Below are 18,851 nucleotides of genomic sequence, written 5' to 3' on the forward strand. Positions count from 1 at the left end.
CACTGAGCCACCTTGATGGCCCTCTGAATATCTTTCAATGAGTCTTGTTAGTGGATTCATTCTGTGTAGTAGAAAAGCAAGTAATAACCAGCCTCGATTATTTGTGCTCTAAAATGGCCTTGGCCAAAATATACGGATGAGCCTTCCAGCTGCTCACCGGGGACTCTCCTGTGCAAATGGGTTAACTGTACTGCTGAGCCTTTAAAAGACAAGTCCATACAAAGCATCCCACTGTTTCTTTAACAAATTCTCACCTTCCACCAATCTTTTCCACAAGCAAACAAACCGAGTTTTTAATGATATGCAATTAAATACTTGGTCAAATAAACACATCAAGCTTCAAAACCAGTTTTCGAGTGTCCGGATGACTCAGATACAATGGTCATCAGTCACACACAGTAGGAGTACTTCTGACATCTCAGATCCTGTCTCGAGTGGGAGCTTAGGCAAGGACATGGCTGGCATCACCTTATCCACACCTAACAGGCAAGCATGGCAACCTTTGGCTGAAAGAGCAGAGCAACTGTTTGCTTTTGTATGACATCACACTGTTTAATTCAAGCCTCACTTCCTGAAGTGCACAGGCTCTGAGCTCCGTGCTGTGCCAAGCCATACGCCAACATAATGGACTCTCTCTTGAAATTACAGCAGGAGCCAGCTCAGGTCTTCCATTCTCCAAAGAGTGTAAGATCCAGACCTTGAAGTGCTGCGACAGTCAGGAGACAAAGATGGTATGGGACGAGACAAATGGCTCTTTTCTTGAGCACATATGTTGGGTGAGTACAGTTCCCCAACACACCACCATAATCATTATCATCTTATTCAAGACTTTAAATAGTTTATGTGAATGAGTGTTTTCTCTGTATATATGCCCACAATGGTCAGAGAGGACATCATATCCCTCAGGACTAGAGTTACTGATGGTAGGTGCTAAGAATCGAACTCAGGTTCTCTGGAAGAAAATCAAGTGCTCTTCCCCAGTGAGCATCTCCAACTGCAGAACAGCAACAATTTTAAAAACGTGTTGCCTTCCCACTTTGTCCAGCACTCAGGGGATGAGGAAGGAAATCCAAGTTACCTTTCGCATCTGAGCCAACAGTCCTTCGAACTCCTTCAGGTTCAGTGTGGTTCCACTGTAGGATGTGCAGCTATTTGCAGCTTTCCCCAGCCAGTAAATGGTCACCAACACCTGTGGAACAAAAGAATGCACAGGAGTGAGAAGATCTGTCCTGAAGAATGGTTTTCAACATGAGGCTCAGTGTCGCCCCAGGAACTGCAAAGCAGGAAAGAACAACTCGGCAGCCCTGACTTGAGAAAACCAGAGCTGAATCCCTTCATTTGAGAGCATGGTAATGAGAACCCAGTGCTGTCTCGGTCGACCCAGACACACGATTCAGTGAAATAAGTCTCCAGCTCTAAGAAAAAAAGGAGGTTGTGAGAAAGTGATCTCTGAGTGAGCAAGACGGGGAAATAAATCCTCCGAGATGACATTCTCGTCAGGCGGTGGTTTTCCCACAAACTCTTTGGAGTCTTTACCCAGACAAGCAATGCAGGAGGCTGTCAGCCCCATTTGAGATGCGTGCTTTCGAAGCCCCTTGATTTCCACTTGTGTGTGCATAGAGAACCTGTCAGAATGGATGGCAGTTATCCTAAAGGAGTGATAAAGGTTAATGAGTGCTTCTGGGCACAGGATCAACACAGTACATCTAAGTGAAGTCAGAAGACAGAAACGCACAGAGTGAGACACGCTGGTCTCTTGCCTCAAAGTGCCGCCACATTCCCATGGATCTGAGATGGAGAAATTTTAGCCTTGACACAGTTGCTATCAATTAAACCAGCTTGGATGCTGAAGAATGTTTATGAATATCCAATGGTCTGAGGTTACTATCCTGCATTAGCTTAGTGCTTTCTTTCCGAAGAATCATCCATAAAAGCATAAATGTTCTTTACTTTGACTCGGGGAAAAAATATCATTGGCTAATAATGTGCTCCTTAGCTGAATTACAGGATTGGAAGCCTGAGCGAGAGCTTTCAGGTTCACATTCTGTATTTTTGCTGGGAAGAACTTAGTGCACTACCTTCCCCATGGTGGGCCAGAGACTCTGGATAAGGGGATATAGGCATATGGGGCCAGCTGGCCATGGGCCCAAAGCAGAGCTGTGTGCATGAGTACTATGATGCAATTCAGTTTTTTACCTCTGTGGGAAACTCTTACATCATGATCCTTCAAAACTTCCAGAAGGTCTTTTAGTAACTGAGTTCTTACAAATAAATTCCCAGAGAACGGACAATCCCAAATGTCAGGACATGAACTAGAATCATCACATAACCAACGTGTGCTGACTGCGATCCCATCTGGACCACAAATGGAAATGGAATGTTAGAGTTGAAACCTGTTACTGTGTGTTTTAAGGACATGAACTGCACACAGAATACAAGCCTTCATTTACTTCATTACTCTGTTTAGAGACACCCCCCCCCCAAATCTGCTACTTTTAGTATCAGCATGGTTATCAACTATTCTATAAAAGTGCATATACTTTTTTCCTAAGAAACAATCTAAGGCCTATCAAATCCACTGAATTTAGCTCAATGTCAACCTTGGACAACTAAAGTCAAAAGTATACAAATGTGGGCAGAGAAGTTAAAACACTTACGTTTTTCAGCTTCCTGCTATAATCGAAGTTCCTAGGTCAAGAAAGAAAAACAAAACATTATTAGAACAGCAGTTTCTTGGTGTGGCTTTCCTAAAAACACCTCTAAGACGTACTTGCAAGAAACACATCAAACGGAAGCCAGAAGAGTAGTCCTGGACTTTTAAGGCTGGTGGTTTCACCTGTAGGATAAAACTGTGGAGAAACAAAACACAACAAAGAATCAAAAAAACAAACAAAACACAGGGCCCGGTAGGACTGAAGGTGTGCAGAATACTGGAAAGGTGGATGCTTTTCAGCATACAAAAGATGAGAATTCTGTTTAAAATTGGGACTGTTTATAGTTGAAAATGCATGCATAAGAAGCAATGCTCTCCAAACACCTTTTTTTCTCCCGTTTTCTGCTCTGGCTACAAATTAGAATGAAAAAACTGCCATAAACAGAAAAGTATGCGTGCTATTTCCAAATGTATGCATGGGTGTTCTCCAATCCACATAAATGTTTATTTCCTAAGTAAAAACCACCAGATGCTCCAACTATTCCACCATGAAATATCAAAGTGTTTCCAAGGGTATTTGAAAACTCCATGGATATATTGACAAATAAATATTAGGAAAATGAATGTTGAGTTTTTCCCCCCTCTGGTTATTTTGGTGAGGGGTGGGGGAGTAGAAAGTCCCTGGTTCAAAAGAGCCAAGAATGCCTCAGAGCATCCAGACCTTGATCACTTAGTTCTGGCCTAGTGTAACCAACTATGCGCGACGAGAAGGCAGGCAGTTTTCAGTTGACTGATTTTGGAAGGACTAGTAAATGCTGGTTCTGTAAAGAGGGGCTCAGGATCAGGGCTCAGTTAGGACACACATCCACGCAATTTACATTTGATCAAGAACATGGTCTCGTATTTTTGAGTTTACCTGAAAAAAAAAATGGCACGCTATTCTAGTCTTAGATATCTGCTTTTTTTTTCCATTTAGCAACAGAAAGATGCAAAAATTCCAAGGAAGATCTAAAATATCTTAGAACAAAAGGAGTAGGGAAAAACAAGCCTTTTCCTGCATTGACAATAGAAGTTCCCTGGCTGAAATTGTGGGAATGCTAAAAATTGTATGCGGCATACCATAGGGCCTCACAGAAGATTTGTGGAGTGGTTTCCACAGAACCAGTAATTTCTTGGAAATACTTCCCCTTTTTTCAGAGAGACTCCTGCCCTAGGAGCCATCCACAGGCTCTCCACACTTCTCTGTAACTGTGTTGGTTCCCTCGAAGGTCTTTGTGCCTTTCTGAGCTATGCTTCTGTGGCCATCAACTTGTCTGGTATACATTACAGGTAGAGTTCACGCAATTACACAGCCAGTGATATAACCACTTGCAGGCTTTTCCCCCTTAAAAGGTTTTCCTTTTTGTCTATTCAAGTCAAATTTGGGATGAAAAAGGTAAGGAAAATGACCTCCACTGCAAACTAGAGTGGCTTTTTTTGTTGTTGTTGTTCAAAGGCAATTTTAGGAAATGCAAATTTTCCCCGTGGCATCTATCGATTATTCTATAGCTCCGTGCTGTTCTACTAACTCATGTAAAGCGATACTCTCCTTTTCTGTTGTAAGCTGGTCAACTCCAGAAGGGAAGCCACAGAATTACAATGGTGGTGTTTGGGTCTATTTGAGCAGCAAAGCCAACACTTTAAAAACTCGTCCCAGACTAGCACCAAATTAAAGCAGAATCACCTGTGAAAACATGGTGACGCTGACAGCTTATCCCACACTGCACTCCGACATTCTTGCTAAAGCCAGAAGCAATGCCCTCCTAAGCTCCACAAGTTAATTTGTGACGTAATTTTAGTATAAATTCTTTATGGTTTTCTAAATGCCAACCCAGTGAAACAATCTCTGTGCCTAACAATTCCAAGTTCAGCATCCCCATTGCCTGTGGATGGCTGTTACCACCACGCTTGCGCTTCAGCATGACCCTCCGACCTCACTGGGTTCTTGGCCATTTCTTTCAGGCATCAATGGGTTCCTCTTCCTTGACCTTTTCTTGCTTTTCCTCCAACTTGCCAGCAAATCTTCCCACAGCCGATGCTCCTGTCTCAGTCTTGTCTTCTCCTAAATCCCCAGCTGAAACCCTTCAGATGGGCTATCCTTGACCCCTTCCAGACAGATCACGATCTTCCGCATCTCCATCTTTTATATGGTCTTCTCTGTGCTCTCATTCCCCGTGCTTATTTTCTTTCTTAGGATTTATTTCTAAGTTCTCGACACTGCAGTGGGAATTCAATATAAACAGAGGACCCTGGTCGTCTTGCTTGTGCATTTTTCTCCAGGAAGGTGAAAATATTTCACACATGGTAGCTACTCTAATTATTTGCTCAGTGGAGGGATGAAGGTATAGAGACATAAGGGAAGGACATGGGAAAGGGGTGCCTAAGGATTGCAGTGCACAAGTGAAGGGCGATCTAAAAAGGAAAGAAACAGAAGAAATGCAGAGAGTGAGGTAGGTCAGAGGAAAGGGTAAAGAAGGGAAGGTAGAGGAAGGAGAAGAAGGCAAGGATGGAAAGACCCAAAGGACAAGAGGAAGATGCTGCCCTACAAAGGGACTGTGACCACTTGAGACTGGACGGTGTGACTTTCTCTTGGTGGGTTGCTTCTGAGTTAATGTATTTCTTTAGGAGTTGACTGCCTTGCTTCCTCAGGTCTGCGATGACCAAGCTTTACTTAGAGTCACATCTGGAAGACTATTTGATCCAGCTGCTCTCTGTAGTTGAGAACTGGGTGCCAGAGACTTAGTGAGCTCCAGACCTGGGGCTCTACCCAGATTTTGGATGCCTTGATTGTCACAGTCGAGCAATGAAGAAGATTTGAGTGTCTGTTTTGGATTCTGAAACCAACTGGCCTCTGAATTCTCCTGCTCTGGTAATTTGTTGTTTAAAGATAGCCAAAAGTGGATGAAGATGATGATGACGACGACGACGACGACGACAACAACAACAAAAAGCGCTAGAGGAAACCGCCAGACTAAACTTCCCTTCACGCTCCCCAGTGAGTGTGTGACTCACTATTACCTACGGCAATGCACAGTTGCTCATGTTTCTGGTCACTTGCCAAGCAGGTGAGACTAGAAATGTGAGTTTAGACAGAACCTAAAATCATTTCCCAAAATGAATAAGAACTTCACAGAGTTAAGATTTAGTTCAGTAACAAATGGAGCATGTGATGCTTATCCTGAGCCCTGTGGTGGCTTCTCTAGTGCAACATTGTAACTTTTGTTATTTTTTTTCACTTACATTCACTTTCCATGAGAACTGCTAATGGTCCATTTAAAAACACAAACGTAACTTCACCTCATCAGTCATGGCTGACTCTCCTTGTTCCCAGTCATGAATCCCAGAACCCACTGTAAACTCTCTTCCTTCCTTCCTTCAGTAGTTTCAAGTTTCCCATCATTATAATTAAAAAACCAAGACCCGGAAACAGAAGGAAAAGGACAGCTCTGAACTGTGGCTCCTCTTCCTTCTGTTCTTCTAAGATCAAATGGCACTGCCCCAAATTATCAAGCTGCAGATCCCCTCTATTCAATTCAGCTTACGGGTTTTGTTGTTATTGTTTTTATTTGTAACAGGGCTGCCCTCGTGGAGCCCGGTTTGCCTGGTGTTTGCACTACATAGACCAGGCTGGCCTTGGTCTTGTAGAGAGATCCTCCTGCCTCTGCTGCCTAGGCACCGAGGCTACAGGCTATGCTACCACACCCTATGCTACTTTTAGATGCTTTACAAAAGGTGTATTTTTTAAAATTGTGTATATGTGTATGTTAGTATATGGGCATGAGTCATGAATGGAGGTAGCCCATGGAGGCTAAAAGAGAGACAGGTCCTCTGGGGCTGGACTTATAGGAGGTTCTAAGTTGTCTAATGTGGGTGCTGGGAACCAAACTGGGATCTTCCAGAGTGTTTCCTCCTCTTAAGCACTGTGCCGTCTCCAGCCACAGGACAGACTCCAGCTTTTTGCTCAACCATATTCACACTACATACTGTTTGAATAAAATGACAAATGTGTTCTATGACATTAGAGGTTCTGCACAATCCCCAGGCTACAGACAACCTATTTTTGCCATCTTATAAGGATGAATCTTCTTATCTGGTCATGAGCGATCTCTTTGTTCAGAAACTCATTCTATCGCAAGAATTCTTTGGCCCCAATTATGGTTCACTAAATAGATACAGGCAGAAATGGCCAAAAGGCCAATGATCCATCTCTGAAAAGCTTAATCACTGTCACATTCGTGGAAATGGCTACAAATGTAAATGAAGGAGCCAGCTTACCACCATCAATGCCTTCTCTTCATCATCAACAACGTGCACAATCTGTTCACCTCCTGTGCAGTCTGCCAAGAGCCTATTCAACTGCCCCGTCGGAGCCAATAAAAGGGATGTTGTCTAAGGCACACAGATTTTGTACATATTTCTCTGTAGCCTCACTGCTAAACCTCACTTAACATTTTCTAAAATTCTGGTTCTATGTGTATTTGAAAAATTATATCAGCTTAGAATTGGGGTTCTGCACACAGAGGCAGGACACCGGGTTGTAAATGCTTGATTTTTGCCTGCACAATTTCATTTTATTGGGTATACCTAATCTTTTACCTCTTAGAATTTACAACATCCTCCCAAAAGTGCAAATCAAAACACCAAGGGTTTCCTTTAAATACAAATCAGGCATTACTCACTTGACAGTGACCCTGTTGGAAGTATCCTGGAGGTCACTTGGGTCAAAGAGTTGAGATTCTTTAAGGCCAAGCTCTTTACAGCCTCTCAAGAATAAGATGGTGTTGTCCTAGAAGGAAGAAAAGAAACCCAAGCATTATTTTAGATTATCTGTGTGAGTCAATCCCACTTTGTTAATAGTTAGTGTGCCAGCCATCATGGATGCTAAAATCACATCTAAATCATGGTGTGTCACCCAACAAAATGGCAATTAGGAAATACCAGAATAAATGGACACTTCAGATTTCTAAACCCTAGTTAGCCATCGCCAAATTCAACTTTTCCTTTTGGTTGATACATTTGTAAACAAACGTTGCTACAAAGGGGACTTAGCATCTTAAGGAACCTTACTTTTAAAAGCCAACTATTGCTTCTCAGTCCTTTGCCCATGCCTAGTTGCTTAGAACTTAGTATCAATAGATACTTAAAAAATATAATTAGAGTTGGGTAGGGAATGGTTTAGTTGGTAGAGTGCTTGCTAAGCAAGTATGGAGACCTGAATTCTGATCCCTAGCACTGAAGGAAAAAAACAGGCTTGACAGCACATGCCTGAAACCCCAGCACTAGGAAGCTGGAGGCAGAAGAAGTCCTAGTACTTGCTGGCTAGCTTGTGTCACCGAGAGGCGTCAGTTTCAATAAGAAACTTTGTGTCAAAAAAATAAGATGGACAGTATGTTCATTTGAATGAGATTGGTCTCCATAGGCTCATCTATTTCCATGATTAGTCCCTAGTGGTGGAACTGTTTGGGAAGGAGTAGGAGGTGTGACTTTGTTGGAGGAAGTGTGTCACCAAAGGTGGGCTTGAAAGCTTCAAAAGACTCCCACCATTCCCTGTGTGTTTTCTCTGCCTCCAGTTTGTGGGTCAAGATGTGAGCTCTCAGCCATTACTGCATCCACGCCTTTGCACTGCCAGCATGAACTCTAACCCTCTGAAACTATAAGCCTAATTAGACACTTTCTTTTATAAGTTTTGTTGGTCACACTGTCTTATAACAGCAATAGAAAAGTACACAGACGCACAGTACACACACAAAACAAGACACTGTTAAACTAGAAAACTGTTTTGTTGCCTAAGGTGTTCTCACATTTTTCTTATTAATCGATTTAAATATACCCTTTGTGAATTTTACACCCTTCATAATTCACTATGGGCTTTCACAGAAAATACTGTTTTACTGAAATGTAAGATAAATTAAAAGATAAAAAACCCAGTTCCCGCAACCCCCATTTCTTTCTTGCAACATTTATTCCATTATTCTTGCTCCACTGTTCGCAGGGAGGAAGGGAACAGTAGGTTGAAGGGCGTGGGAGAAGAGTGAGGTAGGATAGGCACAAGGTATAGTGGTATGCATGAAGAGATGATGAAACCCGCTACTTTGCTTGCTAGTAAAAGAAGAAGGAAGAAGAGGAGGAGGAGGAGGAGGAAGAGGAGAACAAAGAGGAAGAAGAGGAGAAATGAGGAGGAAGAGGAAGAGGAAGAGGAAGAAGAGAAGGAGAAGGAGAAGGAGGAGAAGGAGAAGGAGAAGGAGAAGGAGAAGGAGAAGAAGAAGAAGAAGAAGAAGAAGAAGAAGAAGAAGAAGAAGAAGAAGAAGAAGAAGAAGAAGAAGAAGAAGAAGAAGAAGAAGAAGTCTAAACTTGTTTGGGAAGGAAAATGAGAGGAAAGAAAACAGTGCAAAATCCCTCCTCAGGAGAACATTCCCTGGCAGGCACAGATTGACTTTGAACTGGAAGAGGAGCAGGATTGGCTGGCAATCTCACTCATGATTAAGGAGGGTTCTACTTGGGCTCCCCATCTGTTAGGGGTCTTAGGAGTAAATGAACGGTTCTTAAAGGTAATACAAATTGTGGGTCATCCTTTGAGGCCCCCAGGACAACTGGTCAACAGATGCATTGCGCAAATATCTAATGGTCCTCTTCTTGAGAGACTTCCGAAGGCACTGACTGACTCCATCAGTTTGGTACAACAACAACAACAACAACAACAACAACAACAACGCCCAAAACAAAAAACAATGAAAACCCAAGAGAATAAGGAATGTCAGTTCCAGGAGTCACACCAATGCAAAAGATGCCGAAGAAAACTGTTCTAAACGCTGAAACTCAGCATGGGGATTTCCAAGTTCATACCAGGCATTCAAAGAGAATGGCAAAGATAGTTCTTTTAATTACCCAGTGTGTAGGCAGGACTCTCAGGCCCCCAAGAATCCCATCTCCAGATGTACACACCCTAAGTAATCTCCCCTCGAGAACAAGTGAAACCCATAACCCTGATAAGGGTATGGCATTAAACAATCCGAGAGAAAGATTATCTGATTGGCAGTGATATTAATAGGGATCTTTTAAACAGAAGGTGACCTAAGAGTTCCCGCTGGCCCTGAATACCACACCTGCAGAAGCTTGAATTCTGTTAACTGCCACGAGCTTAGGATAGGCCTGGAAGATGCACAGGGTCTCAGCCCTACTGGCACCTGGAAAGAGCATCTTGGTCTCAGCCCTGTGATATTCTGAGTAAAGAGCCTGGGACCACCTATCTGAGCATCTAATCTATAGACAATGTGAGGTAATCAATGGGTATTGCTCTGAGATAGTAATGGTAATTTTTGGTGTGGCAATAAAAAAATTACATGCTTGGGCCCTAAAGAACAATTGTAGAAAGTTGTTGACCTTTCTATAGCCTAAGGGCTGCACCTAATACATTAGTTTATTAGTAATATTACTGCCTTCCCTATGCTCAACTGACAGATGAGCGATCTCCAGCCTAGAACAATTATGCAGTGGTTCAAGGTTGCAATCAGCAAAAGACTCAGGTTGCAAACAGTGGGGTATGTCTGATAGATCCAAGCATGGAATTCGAGGTCAGTACCAAAGGGTAGTGGGGCTACGGGGAGTGGAACTGATCTCAGAGAGTCTTACAGATAAGGCTGCAGGGGTCAGCAGTTGGAAGTCTGAGACCGCAGGTGGCAACTGGAAGGAGCTGGTTGAGATGGGGGGCTAGAAGGATGTCAATGGTATGCTGAAAAGATTTACGAGATATCAGCTGGGAGATCAGTGAGGAGACAGGGCAGCCTCTTCTAAAGCTGAGACACCTTCCTCCTAGTGTGTTTTCTGTCTTAGACGAGAGTCTGGGCTTCCTGTGGAGGCAGGAAGTGACACTGTTCACGAGCCCTGTACCACGCTGCACATGGCCTCTTTTGGCCAACTGTGCACTTGCCACAGCATATCTGGTGCTGTCTGGCTCCTGGCATTCTCTTCTTTAGTCACTTTCCACTGTTTAAATAATTAAATGTAGTAGCTCACGCCTAACTCCTGAGTTTTCATTTTCCCAACAATATTTTTTTCACTACAAAATTTTGTCCTAGGAATAAATAAATCAAGGAAGGATAAAATGGTAAGAAATACACTAAGTCCCTTTTAAAGGACCCAGAGTTTTCTATTTATACTTGGACCATCCTGTTATTAAATTAACCAATTACTTTCGTTTTATATTTTGGGACAGGATCATATTCTATGACCCAACCCAGTCTTGAACTCCCTATGTAGGCCACTCCAGACTTGAACTTGTAGTAATCCTCCTGCCTTAGCCTCCCAAGTGATGATATTACAAACACGAGCCACCATGACTGTCTAGGGAATGACTTTAAATTCATCTTTCCTTTTATAAAGTTACTTTGCCTTAAGATTTTAGTTTTCGTTTGCTAAATAAATTATTTTGGATTTCTTTTCAATTCCTTTTTCAGGTGTGTGTGTGTGTGTGTGTGTGTGTGTGTGTGTGTGTGTGTGTGTCCACACAAGCATTTCTATTTCTCAGAGAACTTGAGTTTGTCAACACACCAACCCATTTGCTTTCTTCCAGATCTCTCCCAGTCTCAGAACATGCACCTTTCCTCAAATTAGGCCATGGGAATTCCCAGAAAGCAAAACTCAGAAGCCTATTCCCTAGAGGAGAGGTTCTTCATCTTTGGCTCATGACTCCTTTGGCAAACCTCCATTTCCTCAAATGTTTACATGACAATTCATAACAGTAGAAAAATTACAATTATGAAGTAATAGTGAAAATAATTTTGTGGCTGGGGGTCACTACAACATGAAAAACTGTATTAAAGGGTCGTAGCTTTAGGAAGGTTGAGAGCCAATGTGCTAGAACTTAGGAATTCCCACTGTAGTGGGAGGGGCAGCCAGAGAGACATGGCATGTGAGGAGTCTTAACTGGTGCTTTTACATAAATGATTGTTGGAAAAGCAAGGAGAGATGATGGAAAGGAGCCACTAGCCCAAGCATTTATTACCTAAAAATTGCTGGAGTTGTTTTGGAAACTGGGAAAGTACTTTGTCAAAGTGAGACTCGAAATGCACCAGCAAATTCTTTTCTCACAGGCTTCGACTTTCAAATTTTAATTACTCAAGTCAAGAGAGCAGGTTCCAGATCAGTGACTGCTTTGGCAAAGAGAAGACTGGCTGGGTGGGTTTCCTGAGGCATGTGTAACACTGATGGAACATTTGTAGCCCCAGCTCGCCCTGTTCTCTCTAAGCAGCGGGACATATCGTTTATCATCAACCACATGGATCAGGCAACACTGTCTCCATTTCCCAGATGGGCAGTTGAGGCACAGAGCAGATGTTCTCCAGAGGAACAAACTCTAAGCCCCCAAGTAGCAATTCCTTTTCCCACCTCTCTAGTTTCTAGCTGTTTATAACTATTCATCCATCCTGAAACCCCTTCCTTCTTTCCATCTCTCCCTCCTTCTCTCCATACCACCCTCCCTCTCTCCATTTTTCTCTTTCCTGCTTTGCCTCTCACCAGAACACAAGTTTCTCCCTCCCTCCCTCCCTCCCTCCCTCCCTCCCTCCCTCCCTCCCTCCCTCCCTCCCTTTATGTGTCCTTCCCTTTCTTCCCTCTCTCTGTCCTTTCTCTTTCTGTCTCTCTCCCATTCTTTTTGGCTCCAAAACTCTTAAAGCCACCACTGGCTCTGAGGCAGCCATGTTCAAACTAGGTCACACCTCTGCACTCCACATCTCAGAGGAGTAAACAAACTCTTTACTGCAGAAGGCAACTGCAAACAAGACAGTGACCAGTACAGATGGCAACTGGGCTTCATTGAGCATCTGAGTGTCTTTTGGATTGAAGCGAGTACCTCTCAGGAAAGTAAGAAAGTGAGTTGGTACTCTCTACAGATTATCAGTGACTGCAGTAAAGGACAGGCCTCTGACCTCCACGCAGTCCCGTAGGACTGTGGCACCCTGAATTGTGAGTACAAACAAGAAGGTGTTCTCCCGATGCACATTCCCAGATGCACACAAGCTCCCTGGAACACAGCACACTATTCAGCGCACAGCCTGCAAACATACAAGCTCTGTATGGCAGCCAGCAGGAACAATCCGGGCTGGAGGATTTAAATAACTGCAGGTCTGTCTCCAACTCCTTGCTGTAACCTAATGATGCTGGAGAAGAGCCAAGCCCCAGGCAGATGCAAAGCCAGAAGGAAGAGCTACCCAGCCAAGAGCTAACAGAGGCCAGCTACAGGAGCAGGCAGGAAGGACGGTGTTCTTAATTACGCAGGAGGCATCCCGTCCTTTCTCATCCTGCCTTTCCTACACATGGAGACGGTTCCACATTACAATTTCGAGCAAAGCCCACCTCTTAGTAGCCCAAGTTCAGAACTAAACCACGCAGCTGTCTCAATCCCATCTGAGAAACGGGAGACACAGGTCTACTACCGTGACTTTTAGATGTAGGGCTCACTTACTCAGAGCTAATGATGCTACTGAGACTTGGTAATCTTTGAGACTGGTTTTTAGGGACTTGAAAAAAAATCATTGCTATGAAAAAACTCTAGTAAGCAAGATATATGCTGCCCAATCGTAATGTACAAGCCTTAACTGAAGTCCAGCCTCTAGAAGGAAAAGCGAATAAGCCTATGTAGTGAAATTTAAGTAGTGAGTGGATGTCTTATTTTTAGGCATACATTGGGGTTATTTAAGGGTGTTATTACATCTACAACACCACCTCTAAGTGGCTCAGATAAAATTGTGTCTGTACGTCTGTGTGCACACGTGCAGAAAGAAGGAGGTTATGAGGGTATAAAACAGGAACAGGGAGACTGTGCGTGTTTTCTGTGTTTAGACAGAGGAATAATTCAAACAGCAAACTATTAAGAATTGGTGAGTGTAGATGGGGTCAGAAAACATTTTTTTTAAAGGGCACGATCATGCATTTCTTTGACCTTGTGGATATTATGGTAGACTCTTAAAAAGTAATTCAGTCCTGCTGTTGAAACTGGGAAGTATACATGTAAAAGCACGCATTTGTATTCCAATACATGACGCTTACACAGGCAGACTCCGGGCAGGGTTTGCCCTACAAGTGATATTCAGTTCACCATGTCTCGGTTGAAGACCATTCAGTCATTCACTTAATATTCTAATGTGTTTTCCTGAAGTTTTTTTCCCCACCAAGAAATATGTGGAGAAAGCTTTCAAGTTTATAAATGTAGATTCAGCTAGGACTCTATCCATAGAATCAACTCTGCAAAATTGAAGGGAGAAAAGCTGTTACCTCTGAGTGGATGCTTGAAAAGCCACTGGGGTCACAACCAGGGGCTACTGACAGAAGGTAACTCTTGACAGACCGGAAGGGACATAAGAGTCTCAGTTAAACACAGACTTCCCCAAAGAGCCCACTTTCACGAGGCTGGAATTAACACATGGCTCTGAACCAGTTTGTGTAACTACCATGCAGTAACTTCTTGGTTAGGCCTTGGTGCACTCCCATCCCACTGACCTGTGAGCTGGTCTGGTGACTGGAAACTCGTTTCAGGGCCTTACTAGAGGCCTGAACTTCCACATTTCTGGTAACGCTTGCTCTGAAGGTTTTAGATCTCTGTCCCTTCTCTTCCCACTCTAAGATGGCCCAGCTCAGGATAGTCCTAACCACAGGATAGCCCCTAATCCCACAGTGTAGTTGTCTATTACAGGTAATAAACATTCATTTAAATATTTAAACATAGTGTGCCAAGCAGCCTTCTAGATATTTTTAATGGTGAATAAAACAAACTATTCCTCAATCTTCCAAATCCTTTACATATTTACATTTCTTTCAAAATTCATATAAAGAGAGGAAAGCTAGCTGAGTGGGTGAAGGCTCTTGCTGACAGCTTGATGATTTTGATCGACTTGATTCCAGGGACCTGTGTGATGGAAGGAGAGATCAGACTCCTACAAGTTGTTCTCTGAGCTACATACACACAAACAGACACACACACACACACACACACACAGATATGCACACACAGACACACACACAGAGATACACACACCCACAGACACACACACAGATGCACACACCACACACACAGACACACAATACACACACACAGACACACAATACATACACACACAGACACACACACAGATACAGACACACACACAGACACAGACACACACAGACACACACACAGATACAGACACACACACAGACACACACACACAGATACAGACACACACACAGACACACACACAGATACGCACACACAGACACACACACACATACCCATAGACACACACACAGATACACACACCATACACACAGACACACACACACATACACACACAGACACACATAGATACACTCACACACACATAATAAATAAATAAATAAATAAATAAATAAATAAATAAATAAATAAATAAATAGAGGTCTTGTATCAAATTAGCCAGTGGTAACGAAAGAGCACACACTAAAGCACACGGCATGACAGTTTTTCAGTGAGAAGGACTTCAGTTAAAACCACAGCCCCCTCTGGATTCTGGCTATGTGTTCTTGGTTAGACTTCTCAGCCTTTCTGATCTTCACATCTCTAATCTGTGGAGTGCTATCAACCTTGCAGATGTGGAAGTCAGAATTACAGGAAACATACATTAAAGGCAGAGCCCAACATCCCAGCATATGCCAGGCATTCACTACAGTAGCTACCCCTTATCTTTAGGCTTGCTTTCCAAGGTTTCAATTACTCCCACAGGCAACTATGGTCTGAAAGTATAAAAGGGAAAATTCCAGAAGTAAATAATTCATATATCTTACTTTGTATGCTGTTCTCGATAATGTGATAAAGTGTTATACTATGCCACTCCATCCTGCCTAAGATGTGAGTTATGTCTTTGTCCAGTGTATTCTTGCTGTATACACTACGTCAGCTACTCTGTAGCCATCTTGTTTATCCGACCAATTGGAGAGCCACCACAAGTTTAAGTAAACCTTATCTTAATGATGGCCCTCAAAGCAGAAGCGTAACAGTACTGACAATTTCATTATAGTTTATTGTCATAATTATTTACTATTAATTGTTATAGACATATTACTATTTTATATATTGAACTCACCATTGGTATACATGTGTGTCAGTTACATTTGTGTCACTATGAGAGACCATCTGACATACAAATTAAAGGAGGAAGATTTACTTCGACTCATGGTTTCAGAGACCTCAGTACATCGGGGTAGAGAAGCCATGGGGTTCATGATAGCAGGAGTACGAGGTAGAAGCTGTTGACATTCAAGTAGGCCAGGGAGGGAGCGAAGAATCAATGGCAGGCCCATACCTTTCAAAGGCCTGCCTCTTACTACTGACCTTCGCATCAGAGAGGTTCCATCGTCCAAAGGGTCCACAGCCTCAAGAAACAGTACCACCAGTTAGGTTCAAAGCATAAGCTTGTGGAAGATAGTTTGGATTCAACCATGATTCTGTGTGTTGGGTCGGGGGGCTGGTATGGACTGGGTTTGGTACCAACTGAGGTTTCAGGCATCCACTGGGGGTTTTAGATTGTAGATAAGTGAGGTCTCTGTATATTGAAGGCATCATTAGGACATTTTTTGTCCACTCAGGTCAAGAAAGGACTAAAGATGAAATGAGGAATGGTTTATATGTCTAAGAAGAGAGAAACTGTGCATAGCCTACACGTGGGAGAGCATTTGCTCATGGTTAGTCATCAACTTGACTTCTACAGGCAACCTTGAACTTAGGAGCAGGCTAATACATGGAGAGGACATGTGCAATGTGGTTGCCTGTATGCTAGTCGTCATTTATAATTATTACACAGAAATAAATCCTTGAGCCTTTCGTCCCAGTTTCAGTCTAGAAAAGCCTACTTAAGCCAAAGTGGATGTGTTGGGTATTAATTACACGATGGAACAAAACCCTGCAGTGAGGACACACAGGTGTCTGATGTTCATTGCTGCTGGCTCAGTCTCTGTCCACAGAAGAGGCTTGCTTTGCCCTTGGCAGTGTTTCAGGATGGAGGGGCTAACAAGGCACTCAACGTAGTCCCTGGAGAACATTCCACAGTCTCATCCACATCTCTTGCTGGTCTCTTCTTCAGAAGGCAAACAAGAAACCTACAGCTTTTCACTTCCTCAGTCTCCTTGAGCAACCATAAGGGGCAAGTGGTTTTCTGGCCATGACATGGGCACCCGGTCATTAGTGGACCCCTTTCCTTGGGTTTATCTTTTACTCAAATAGAGAAAGATCAACATGATTTGCAACTCAGGGGAAATGCAAGCACACGGAGGCTTCCGACAAACTCACTATGGCCAGGTATTTAAAATGCAATACATAAATGCATCTCTGCGGCTTTCAGTTTCTGTAAGATAGAAACTATAAAAACGTAAACTGTGATAGCCTGTGGTGGATTTATCATGTGAATATACTGTCTATAATACATGTTTGCTATAAAACTTTAATAAGCAATAGGATAACGCAAAAAGATCTGGAAATATATCAGAGAAGACCAGGTCTTGTTAGAAAAATCAGCAGCCAAGATTAATGTTACTTTTCTACCCTACTTATGAAAACCTTTTGTAAAATGTGCCCTTTTTTTGATTAGATTTCCTACCTCTGAAGCAAACTCCACTCAACAGAAACCCAATTAAGAAGTTCAAAACGTAAGGAATACATTACCAAAACACCTCCAGGAACTTATTCCATAATTAATAGAACACAGGGGTTTCCTGCATCTGCTGTGTTCTCAGTTACTGCCCAGTCTGCACGGGCTTCAGTCTAACTCCTGGGATTGGCTGGGGTCCAAAAACAACCAACACTCGCTAGACTGTCAATGCATTTTCATTTTCCAGGAGCACTTAACGAGGATACCAGTCCTTGCACTGAGAGGAAAGGGCAGCCTACCACACCTGGAAGAGTCTAGGGAATTGAAGCAGAAAGGTGGCATCTGGGTGACTTGTTGAAGTAAAAGAAAAAAAAAACATGGATGGGAGGTGAGCGAAAGCATGGCAGAGTTCAGAAGGAAAAGCAGAAGTGGAGAGGGGAGAAGAGTCTGACTGGTGGCAAAGCTAAGGAAGTCCTTGACAACCCCTAGGTGGTGGGGACCTAAGCCAGCTCATGTGTTGTCTTGGAGCCCTACCTGTATCTTAGACAAATATGTAGGGTTCAGTGGGAGAGACTCATTGGTCAGGAAGAAGGTCCACCAAAGAACCTCTTCAAAGACCTTGTGGAGAAGTAACTCAGAAGCAAGGAGAGGAGAAAAGATAAGTGGTCCAAGAACCAGTGATGCGATGGGAGAGATTTTTGGTGATGCCAACGTTGTAGCCACCGAAATCATCTGAAGGAACAAGAGGAAGCTGAAGAACACAGGGTTTGACTCAGAACACACTCTTCACTCAAAGAACCACCTCTCCCTGGGAACATCAATTGGTTTGAGGTTCAACTGTGAGGCACTGACTAATACAGAGGCCTAGGAGTGAACTGCACATGTGCACAGGAGAGGGGGAGCAGCTAAATGTCCCCCAAGTGTGTCTGTAGGATGGCTTAATTGCCTTTATTCCACACTAACCTCCTGACGTCGGTAACTTGATTTTTACCCCATTGTTGTCTTGAACTTCTCAAAAAATCAGTAATGTCCTTCTAATCAGATAATCCATTCATTGACGATTCAACAGTTTTTACCCAATTACTAGAAATAAGGATCATATGGAAGCCACTTATTGTATTACTGGTGTGTGCCAAACATTTCCATTGTAAGTGCATTATGTCCTTTTCTTTCTTATGTAACAGCACACAATAGTCTTGGCATGGCCTTTCTCTCCCAACTCTTAGGACACTACAAAGCCCACCTTTTTATTGAGTGCTTCCTAAATGTGTATCAGGTATTGTTCTAGGAAGCATCTAGGCTCAGCTGTGGGAGAGAGCAGTGCCTAGGCCATGGCACTTTTCTACCTGGCATGTCTGAGGTCCAGTGAGGCCATCTCCATCGGCACTCTGAGTTTCCAAGCTGTCATTAATCAGCCCTGCCTCGGGGATTCGGACTCAAGTCCTCTTCCTTCGCACCAGCTCTCCCTACTCCTGGGCATCTCAGTCTTTCTCCTTCACAAGGCTCTCTCTCTCTCTCTCTCTCTCTCTCTCTCTCTCTCTCTCTCTCTTTCTCTCTCCCCTCCCCCC

General features: G+C 43.2%; 1 protein-coding gene across 25 annotated transcripts in view; it reads right to left on the minus strand.

The window, feature by feature from the left end:
- Positions 1-18,851, minus strand: part of Limch1 (LIM and calponin homology domains 1) — a 313,045-nt gene that overhangs the window by 91,198 nt on the left and 202,996 nt on the right. For all 25 annotated transcript variants that reach the window (XM_063273093.1, XM_063273091.1, XM_063273092.1 and 22 more), the window contains 3 exons: positions 7,372-7,478; positions 2,658-2,688; positions 1,079-1,189 (listed from right to left, as the gene is read on the minus strand). In XM_063273093.1, the coding sequence (XP_063129163.1) occupies positions 1,079-1,189; positions 2,658-2,688; positions 7,372-7,478 (249 nt within the window). The remainder of the gene's footprint in view (positions 1-1,078; positions 1,190-2,657; positions 2,689-7,371; positions 7,479-18,851) is intronic.

The sequence above is a fragment of the Rattus norvegicus genome, chromosome 14 (assembly GCF_036323735.1).
Source record: "Rattus norvegicus strain BN/NHsdMcwi chromosome 14, GRCr8, whole genome shotgun sequence".
Taxonomy (NCBI): Eukaryota; Metazoa; Chordata; class Mammalia; order Rodentia; family Muridae; genus Rattus; species Rattus norvegicus.